Genomic DNA, 10,577 nt, shown 5'->3' with positions numbered 1-10,577 from the left:
GGCCATGGTGCTAGCAAGTGTAGCACTGCCGAGCCTATAAGCATGCTGTGGGTTTCTGTCCCCAAGGTGGAGTACCATGCATTTTTTGGTGTTGGATGCCATCAGGTTTTCATCTGCCCATTTTCTGCACCTGTCAAGGTCAGCCTGGATCCACCAGCCTATCCTCAGGTGTGGACGCTTTACCCCAAAGTTTGGTGTTATTGGCGAACATGGCCAGTCTGCTTCTGATACCAATGTCTAAATGATTAATAAAGATGTTAAAGAGTATAGCCCCAGGAATGGTGCCTTGGGGGACCCCACTGGTCATGGCGCACCACAATGATTTACTTCCGTCGATTACTACTCTCTGGGTCCAACCTCAGAGCCAATTCCCCAGCCATCAGGCTGATGTAGCGACGGCCACAGTTGGCCAATTTTTCCATGAGGAAATCATGGGACACCAGATCAAATGCTTTTTTAAAGTCAGTATATATGATGTCAATCTCTTCTCCCTTGTCCAGGTGATATATCACCTGGTCATCAAAGGAGATAAGATTGGTCAGGTAAGATCTATCTGGAACAAACCCATGCTGCCTGTCCTACAGGATGTTGCCATCAGCCAGTTTGTCAAGAATGGTCCCTTTGATAATTTTTTCCAAGATCTTTCCTGGGATAGAGGTCAGGCTGATAGTTCCCCAGATCTACTTTCCCCCCTGTCTTAAAGGTAGGCACAACATTGGCCTTCTTCCAATCTTCGGGCACTTCACCTGAGCACCACACATTCTTGAAGATACCACCCCCCAACCACACACCCTTGCTTAGCCCACAGATTAGCTGTGGAGGGGGCATGGCTTGGGGTATCCGAGGGCTTCAGCTGTCTGCTGTAGTGAGCAGGCTGGGAGGTGTGCTCTGGCGCTTGCCAGGTCTTAGTATCGGCCACTGCAGGGGTCTGTCTGCCTTTCCTGTTTGAAAAGTGAGCGTTAGTTCACTTGCTTAGCAGTTCAATCTATGGTTCAGTCTACCTGCAAAGATTGAATTGATTCAGCCTTGGGTTTTTTGACTGTCTGTACTTAGCCTCTGAAATTGGTTTATGTGCACTGAACTTCTGTTGTGTTACAGATCTGAACCAGTTTCCAATCATTTATACTGTTTGATGTGTAATTTCTATCCTTGGCCATTTAGACTAACTAAATAAAGGAGACGTATAGAGAAAGAAAGGCAGACAGGGAGACATGCATATAGAACTATGCTGTCCTTTCACATAATCTGATGAAGTGAACTTGGATTCATGAAAGCTTTTACTGTCTCTATATATGTATCCTGTTTAGTTAATCTATAAAGGTACATTAGAAAGTTCACATACTAGAAGAGGAAGTGGGTCTACTCTTTCTATAATTGACAAACTGAGTTTAGAAAGAAAATGTTCTAATAACCTCTTCTCTGTTGTCTTTTTTTCCTTCTACAAGGAGGCTAAAGTAAGGGAGGGGGAAGAATATGTTCCCCTTTATTTGTGTGAAAGACGAGGAGATCTTTAACTAGCAGGATGGAAGTGGGGTAGGCATGGAAGGGGCAAGTGCTGGCTTGTTGTAAGTTTTCATCCTATGCCAGCAATTCCATGCGGATTCCTGTCTTCAGAGAGATGAGGATGCTACTGGGTGAAAAACTGGGGGATAACTCTCCAAGCAAATTTTCAGGGCAAAGCAAAACATAAACTTTTGACTAAGTCTGCAGTGACTTGCGCTGATTTTCCTATTTCCTCAACATGCCATAGAGAGTGCTTTAGTAATAGCATCACCTGGGTGGCACCAGACTGCCAAGTCATCCAGAACTGTTTGCCATCATGATCAGTGCAAGACAGCAAAACACTCCTCAACTTTTAAGGAACTCTAAAATGCAAGGAGTTTCTTCTGTGCAGAAATAACGGCTGTTAGACTCAAATGATATATCCTACAGTTTGTGGAGGGTCCTTTTCAAGAGGACAGGGGTGACTTCTGCCCCGATAAACATATATTTCTTCTCCTAAATTTGGTGAGAGCCAAGCAGCATTTCAAGGCATAATTTGGCCTGTACTACACAGTACAACCACTATCATTTGTATGTTCTTAATGCAAGCATTGATTAGAAGCTTCAATTTAAAAGCACTAAGGATGAGGAACTGCGGATTCACTGTCAAGGCCTATTCACTGCCAAGTTCGTATGTCCCTGTTTAATTTCTGATTTGGGTAAAGAGGAATGTACCAGAGTGTGGGAAAGGAAGCAATGAACATCAGTTGCCCATGCATCTTTTCTCTGCAAGGCTTTTAAAAAAAATAAGGCAGTAAGGATACTACTAAAATGTTTGTCCATTTGACTCCTCTTGAACGAGCCATTTATTTGTTTCCAGCTAGCTGCGTTTGTTTTTTGTAGAGTCTTTCTTGGTCAGGTATTTCAAATGACTGCCAGGTCTTTCCTGCACCATGGCAATGATGAATGCTGAACATGAGATAAATTAATGCTGGGGATTTTGGTCAGTGTCAGCCCTTTCTTCACTGTGTCAAGTTAAACAAACAAGATCAAGGCAAAGGAAATGGTAATTGTCTCTCTCGAGATGAGCTGTAGATAAGAGGAGTATTGCTGAATCTAAATGCAGAAAATTTTCACAGGTTGTGTCCAGCATTACAAAAAAGCAGTATTTATTCACCTGAAACTGAGTGGTTCAGCTGTGTGACAAAATGCATGTTTTGTTTTTAATTAAGAACTGCCTTATGTCTTTATACCAATACATTTTTTTTTTAAGAAAAATATAACCGTACAAACCAGCCAGGAAAAACCCCCCCACCACAATCAGGTAATTGGGGGAGAGCTTCCTTTTTAAAGTTTTTTTTCATCACAAACTTTAATTTAAAAGAAGAAATGAGACTTTGCATTTTACATAGAAAACTCTTTACTTTTATGACTACATTTTATTATATAATTTGATTAGTTTGAGTACACTGTAGTTAGAAATAACAAGCAATGAATTCTGTTGTGATTTACTTACTGCTTTCAGTAGTCTCTTTAGAGGTGGTCCTATAGTTTAATACTTCCAAAATAGGAATGGCAGATCTCTTTGTGTATTTCTAAGTTACTTTTTAAAGCTGTCCGACTTGTAGTGCCTTCTATATTGCCCTCTTTTGCCTTTTAAAATGTAGCATAAGGAACCATATCCTTTAAATAAGTGTGTGTGTGTAGGCTCAAGAATAACATTGAAAGGTAGTACTGAACTTGTACTCATGCTTCAACATTTCAATAATTCAACTCTTTATATATTTAAACTATATGACCCTATAGAAGTTTATAGCATGTTAGTCCATGAGCATCCATTTAAATATCAAGTTTAAAAGATAAATCCAAGCATATCCTTTTTTTGGAGGGTAGGGGGGGTCACCTCAAAGGGAATATGAAAAGTTCCGTATTTACCTAAATACACGGTGAGGTTTTCCACCCCAATTGGCATGGGGGGAAAAAGCCCCTCAGAATCGCATACAAGGACATCTCACTAAATACATTGTCTAATGTTAAACTGCTGCCAAAAGCAGCATCTGCTTAGCAATGAAAACCATGTATGAAGCTAGTTGAATGCAGCTGGCACTGACCGTGTCTATAAAACATAAGGCCCATATTGAGCAAACATGCTGATAGAAAACTTTTTTTTTTGTATAGCCCTTAAACAAATTATATGTATATAAAAAATAAAATAAAATGAATAGGTGTTCCCTCCACAGGGACCTGGCACTTGGCCTGCAAGTACGTAATACCAGGCCAGCACCAGAAGGGCCAGAACCAACCCTGACATCATCACTTCGGGGCCAAAATTGCTGCATTTGATCTTTGCCAAAACAGGCTGAGATTTTTTTTCGTTTTCTTTCTGATTTTATTTATTTATTTATTTATTTTTAAGTAAAATTTATCATGTCCCAAGTCAAATCAGCCAAATCAATTCCAAATCCGTGAGTCATTCAAGAACCAGATGTGGCCCTGCTACCGGCAAGCATCCTTCCCCCTCGCCCAGGGTTTCAGATATTTCCAAATCCTTTGGCGGGCATCCTATGTGCAGGCCCAATCCTGGAGGCTTGGGGTTCAGGTGCCCCTGAGTTTCACTTGCCCTCAGCCAGGTGACCACAGGAGCACACTAGGGAGGAGTCTCCCATTTCCATAAAGTTGGCATATAAGTGAGATCTTCCCACTTGAAGTGAAAACAGGAGGCTAACTATGTATTACCTTGGTCAAAGTACTACCCCCTGCCACATTTGTGGTCTTCCCCAACCAGTAGGAAAACCACTTTGGTGATCATGGTATTTCCCCTGCCAGGTTAAATTAGTGCAGTCCATTTGAATAAGACATACGATAGTACTCATTAAGCCCAGTCCCCCTCACTGCTGAGACTTTTTTTTTTCAAGTTATAGTGAGCCATGACATTGTATCCATTTTCACTTCCCTTTTATTCTCACAGCTGAACTGTGCCCTTCCTTTCCATTTCCAGTGATTCCTGTTGCTTCACCAGCCATAAATGCCTAGCAAACATTACCAAACAGGGCCCCAAACAGTTCACTCAGAATCCATCTTCTGCCTCCTCTTTCAGCCTGGCACATACGATTAGTGTTGCCCTGCCCTCAGTGAGATAAAGCCAGCCAGGTTACCCCATGCCTCACCTGCATATACATTTTTGAAGCATCCCAGAACCTGCGACAAGAACATCGGATTTCGGTCATGAGTGTGGGGGGAGGCTCGGGGCTAATCAGCACATGGATCATTTGTGGGGGGTATCTGGAGTACACGCACCTACTGGGCAGTGCTGAGCTGTGTGATCACCATGGCTTGAAATCCTGTTGACTCTGAGGCCCAGCCCAATAAGCTATATGGTAAATCATGAGCCTTTGGCTTTGGACTAATGCACATCAGTAGGTGCCAAAGTGCTGCAGGAGAAATACCCTGGCTGAGGTAGTGCAATTAAAATGTCACTGTGTAGTAGAGGGTGCACCCCTGTCTGCTTGTGAACAGGACTCCCTATGAGAGCTTCATAGTTAGCTTCCCACTGGCCGGCTTCCAGTGGGAGGATCTTGGCTACCTGCCAACTTTATGGAAATGGGAGATTCCTCCCTAGCTTGCTCCTGTGGTGATATGGAACTCTGGGGCAAGTGAAACTCAGAGGCATGCAAACCCCAAGCCTCCGGACTCGGGCTTGCACATAGGATGCCTGCCAAAGGATTTGGAAATATCTGAAGCCCCAGGTTGGGGTGGAAGATGCTTGCCAGTAGCAGGGTCATATATGGTTCTTGAATGATTCAAACAGTTTTGGAACTGATTTGGCTGATATGACCTGGGACATGAAAAATTGTCCTTTTAAGAAAAAAAAAAAAAAAGTGCCAAAGTGTATTTATGGAGTAGCTGTGTTAAAACGTGCAGTAGTTTAAAAAAAAACAAAAACAACATGGATCAATTGTAGGTAGATTGTGTCTGGGTGCTCTATGCAAATTGCTATAGCCATGTTAATTTAAAGGTTATTGCTTTCAAATTAGCTCCTCGCTTAATGCTCAAGGACAGCAGGGTCTGACAGTAAGGAGAGAGAAAAGGGGTTGCCAGGGGCAAAAGTTAGGGGGAAGCAGAGAGCAAAGGGGCTCTGACCTCTCCAGATTTAACTTCCCTGCTGTAGCAGTGGGAGTGGGACAAATTCAAGGCAAACCTCCAATAATTAGTTTCTATACTTGGAAAATTATAACAAATTTATAAATTTTCCATATAGAGAATCTAATTATTGGCAGGGAGGGGGGGTTGTCCTATAATCAGGGTCATCTTCTGTTCAAGTAAATATGGTAAATGGTAGTAAGTTTCCTTTAAAGACTAGTTCATGTCAAATTTGTGTTACTCTTGTGTTTCCTGTTTGAAAACTTTAATATAATCATATGGAATTTACTGGCATATTACAGAAAAAATTTTGTGCAGGTATTGGTGGGAATTTGTATTTCAGTGAGTGGAAGTTTGTGCCAATGTGCTTATTCACTTACCCAAGTAGAGAGCAGAATCCTGGCATGTGACTCATCTGACCAATCGCAAGCACTGAATATAGCTCAAATAATGAATTCTTGTAGAGACTGTGCAGAAAATGAAGGGAAATCTTGATACTCACAGATATATTCCACAAGAGTATTAGCAGAAGGAAGGTGAATTAATCAGTTAAACCATTTGTTAGAAATATTTCACCCAGGTCTAAATACAATTAGTAAGAATGTTGCATGGTTTCCTGACATACTAATGTTATACAAGAGCAGTAAACGAGGACGGGGGGTTGGATATGATGCTTTGACAATTGCAGGCTGTTTTCAGGCTCTGGTAGAAGGACTGCATTTGGTCACCAGATAGTGATATCTAACTGCTAGTCTTATATTAGGGCCATTTTCTTAACTTGTTGATTATACTGAACTGAAGATCTGGCAGGTTTTTAACATGGCATGTGTACATACTGGTGTATTTGTAGATCTTGTTTTGCTTAAGAGGTACTAGTCACAGATCCAGCACTGCCTTTATTTACGTGGCCCAGCGGGATGGAAGCTTTGTGACATTAGGTAGATGGCATAAAAGGTAGTGGGGGGAAGAGCATTTTAAAAGAAGGGGGAAGATCTAAAAGAAGCTGTCTTCTGTCGAATGCTCCCTGTGGAGCCTGGCAGACTTTTCAAGCCAGGATTCTCTATTTGATATTATATTTATTACAGTGGTAAACACAGTAAAAAAAAAAAGGGCTGTTACCTTATCCTTGTATAAGCACAGAGTAGCGGACATAAGGGTTTCACAGCCTACGTAGGTGAGATAGGTGTGCAGTAGGAAATGGGACGGCAACATAAAATGAACAGTGTGATAGCAGGAGGCACCCTGCTAGTTCCCATTTGTTTCGGTAGGGATAAACTAAATGGACGAAAACTGAGGAGATGACAGGGTTTGGCAGATAGGGCAAGGGACAAAAGGGTAAGAGGACTGCATGAACTGGGATGAAGGGACTGTGAGGAAGAGGAGGGAATGCTTCTTGCTTTAGTTGCTTCTGCTGCTGTTCTGGATGGCAGGAGGATGTGGTGGGAGGCTGCTCTTCCTTTTGCACTGCTTCCCTAAGGCTGCATGATGAGGGAGAGAATCCCCACCCTCGCACTTTCCCCCAGTGTAGGGGATCTTCCCTGAACAGTTCAGCTTTTGGGGAGGCAGAGTCCCAGCTGAACCTCATTTGTCCCCTGCCAGTCTACTGTAGCATCCCCAGTTTTGGCTGCCTGGCAGTCAGTTGTCCTTCAGGCTTACCAAGCTTGTGTGGGGACTTTTCTACAGTAGCTCTTTTCAAATGTCTTCCCTTTTTACAACAAAATGGCTACTTAGCTTTCCATAAGAGTAAGAAATTATATGGTGTAAGTGCCAATTGCCTTCCAGATTAGCCTTTTACAAACTGACTGCATGTAATTTCAAGTCTAATGCTCATCTGATCCATTGGATAAAAAAAGAATTAACTAAACTTGTAGCACTAGAGTGTGTTCATTAAGATAGAGCTGAGAGTCCAGTTTCAAGGACGTAAAAGCAAATTAGTTTTTAAAAGTCTATAAAGAAATTTGGATTTAGAAGAATTATGGAAGCTAAGTAGGCTGTCCCTTCCAAAAAGAGAAGTGAAAAAGGGTATCAGGCAGGGCCAGTGATGAACTGAGATCTGTATTCTCCTTCTTCTGTCTAAATGACTCTCTTCAGGTTGAAAAAAGAATCAAATATGTGAGTTATCATCTGCATTCAGCCTTATTAAAAGGCTTTGAAAAGCCAGCATGTGGGTTGGATACTTCAACATTACTTTCAAATGCACATTAGATGCTTGTACAGCTCTTGCAGCCCTGGCATATGCAAAACACCCCCGATATCATTGGTAGCAGCATATAAAAGAGCGTCACCACCAAAACTTAAAACAGTAATGCATCTTGTTTTAATAAATACAAAAATCATAGCACTGGTATTTGGGTAATAGCCTTTGCTTCTGGCATAGATAAAATAATTAATTCTCATGCATTGTTTAGACTGGAAATTGTTGTTGTTTGTTGTCAGTTGTTAGTAGCCAGCTGATTCTAATGCAAACCTCTAATCTAGGGAGGGAAATAAGCAACGAGCTCCGAGTTGCACCAGTGCAGTATACCCTGCTCTCAAATACAGATAAGCTGCATGAGTAAAAAGAGCAGCTACCCTACTGGCAGACTCCAGTGGATGGAATCTGCTGGATGGAGAAAAGACTTCAGCCTGTTTGTCTTTATGTCTTGTCTGGCAAATACATTTGGCAGAGTTCATAATATGTTCTAAATGTTGTTTCTTTAAGCTCATGAGTGCTATTCAGAAGGGCTATGTCTCTGGGAGCCGACTTGCAGTGCTCATGAAGACTGCTGAAGAGAATCTACATCAGAGAGTTGTAATTCCAGTGGATCGAAGTGGAGGTGGACTGTGAGTCTAACTACAAAACCTGCTTACAGCTACAAGATAGTGGATATGTGTAGCTGCTTCTGTGTGTGGAAAAACATTCCAATGCTTTCGATTTGTCTCTGCTTATTCAACATGATCAGTATCTGGCATTCAGTGCCGCTTCTCGAAAAAGTACATTGGCGCATTTATCTTTTCCTTATTAACATTTTCTGAACAGCTGTTAATGCTTCAATATGTGGCCTTTTGGACTGAACATGCTTTAGGTGTAGAATTTATTAGTGGGAATTCAGAGTCCTGTCTGGAAAAGATTTGTGTGCGCACGCACACACGTATGCATACAGACATGCACATGCACCACCAGCCTTGTTCATTAAACTTTGGTATCCTTAAAAAGAAAAAAAAAAAAAGATGCATAGAATGGGTCACATCTTAAAAAAAAAAAAAAAAAAAAAAAAAAAAAAGAGAGAGAGAGACTGCATGTATCAAAGTGTTGCCTAGTTTGTTTGTTTATGGGTTTTTTTGTTTCCTTCTTTTTATAGGAATAATTATTTAGGGCAAGAGGGCAAATGTTCGTTTCCAGGATATCGGGAGAGTAGCAAGAACTAGCTCAAAAATTTTGTAAATTAAATGTTCTGCTAGGGAATTGATATTTATAGATAGAAGTTTTTAGTTGTTTTCAGCATTTTGTTATTTCAGTGGCATCGATAGTTTGCCAGACTAATGTCCAGCAATAAAGTTTTGGAAGCATGAGAATGGACAACCACAGGAAGAATTGCTAAAATTATATAAGTTAGAGGAAAAGCAAGGGTACACCTTTTCTTCCCCCATGTTTGTGAAAAGTCTTCTGGCCTGAGTAAATCGCTTGGTCTGGCAAGTGTTGCCACATGTTGTGAAACCTCTTGTACTGTTTGTTTTTGTGCTTGTAGACAAATGCGGAATGTATGTAAAATAGCTAGACCTCTGTGGTAGTGTTTGCACTATCGCTTTTTTGCCACTTTTATGTTTGTAAAATGCACAAGCATCGCATGAAATAAGAAAGTTAATTTGCATTCCAGCAGACTTTACTGAGAAGTGTAAAGGCTATTTTTCAGCAAATTAAAAGCAAAGTTAAGAGCCAGTTTTGGACCACTTATTTGAGCCATTCTCAACATATGCCATACCTGGCTGTTTGCCTTGTGATTTTTTCTGTTGTTAGCTTTAACTAGGACTGGCATCAAGATCAGATCGAAAATTTTTGCCTGATATACTGTGGGGAAAGGAAAATCTATGAATAATTTTATGGATGCTTCTCTCTGATTATAGATGCCAGTTTACATCTCAGACCAGAAGCCTTGAGTATTAGGTGCCAGAATATCTGCACATACTTGTATGTTGCAATTTTTGTAAGGAAAAAAATTAATATTCTGCAACACTACAAAACTGAAAAATACATATTTCTTTTTTTAGAAAAATAGGGAAAATATATGCCAACTATATAAGTGCAGAGATTTCCTTACTATCCATGATGATAATAGTAAGCACAAGTGTCATTGTTTGAAATTTTTCTTCTAGAAAGTTCCCTCCTATGAAAAGTGGTGACTATCTAAAATAGTAAAGGAGAAAAACACCTAAACTTCTGTAAATAATTGTATATTTATCAGTCCAAGACAGATATATGGCAGCTTGTCTCTGTAAAGTCTAGGGAAAGAAATAGTCTTCTAAAAAGTCCCAGGTGACATCCCCTGGAAAAATGTTTTGCTTATTAGATTTGGCTTACGTACCTTGTACCTCCCTGCACACATGGCATGAGGGAAACTCAGCTGTCTCGCTTGGAGACCTGCGTATTCTCATTTGGTTCAGTCTATGTGATAAAACCTTCTGACCGCTTGACAATGTGATGTTTATTTTGAATAAAAAGGATTGTTTCCCTGTGGCTCTGTCAACTTTTTTTCTGTTGAATATGCCAACATTTGCAAGATAAAATATATATCTGTATATTTTCAAGATAAAATATAATCTTGAAACGTAAAGCTGGATTTGCCAAATAAGCTGTCCAAGCAGAGTAAAGAACCCCAAACCAATGTTATTACATATCACAGTGTTTAAGGGTAGGGAGGAAGGGAATAAATATACAACAGTACAAGGTTTGGGTTTGGTTTTTGAAAGGACTTATG

At 40.6% G+C, this 10,577-nt stretch overlaps 1 protein-coding gene across 2 annotated transcripts in view; it reads left to right on the top strand.

Annotated features, from left to right (window-relative positions):
- GPD2 (glycerol-3-phosphate dehydrogenase 2) overlaps positions 1-8,835 on the top strand; it is a 166,698-nt gene extending 157,863 nt beyond the window's left edge. For both annotated transcript variants that reach the window (XM_019522387.1, XM_019522386.1), the window contains exon 17: positions 8,324-8,835. In XM_019522387.1, coding sequence (XP_019377932.1) covers positions 8,324-8,449 — 126 coding nt within the window. In that variant the 3' untranslated portion in view covers positions 8,450-8,835. The remainder of the gene's footprint in view (positions 1-8,323) is intronic.
- The last annotated feature ends 1,742 nt before the right edge of the window (positions 8,836-10,577 follow it).

This window comes from Gavialis gangeticus, unplaced genomic scaffold (genome assembly GCF_001723915.1).
Source record: "Gavialis gangeticus isolate Ggan-Ray unplaced genomic scaffold, GavGan_comp1, whole genome shotgun sequence".
NCBI lineage: Eukaryota > Metazoa > Chordata > Crocodylia > Gavialidae > Gavialis > Gavialis gangeticus.
This window is presented reverse-complemented; position numbering and strand designations above follow the sequence as displayed.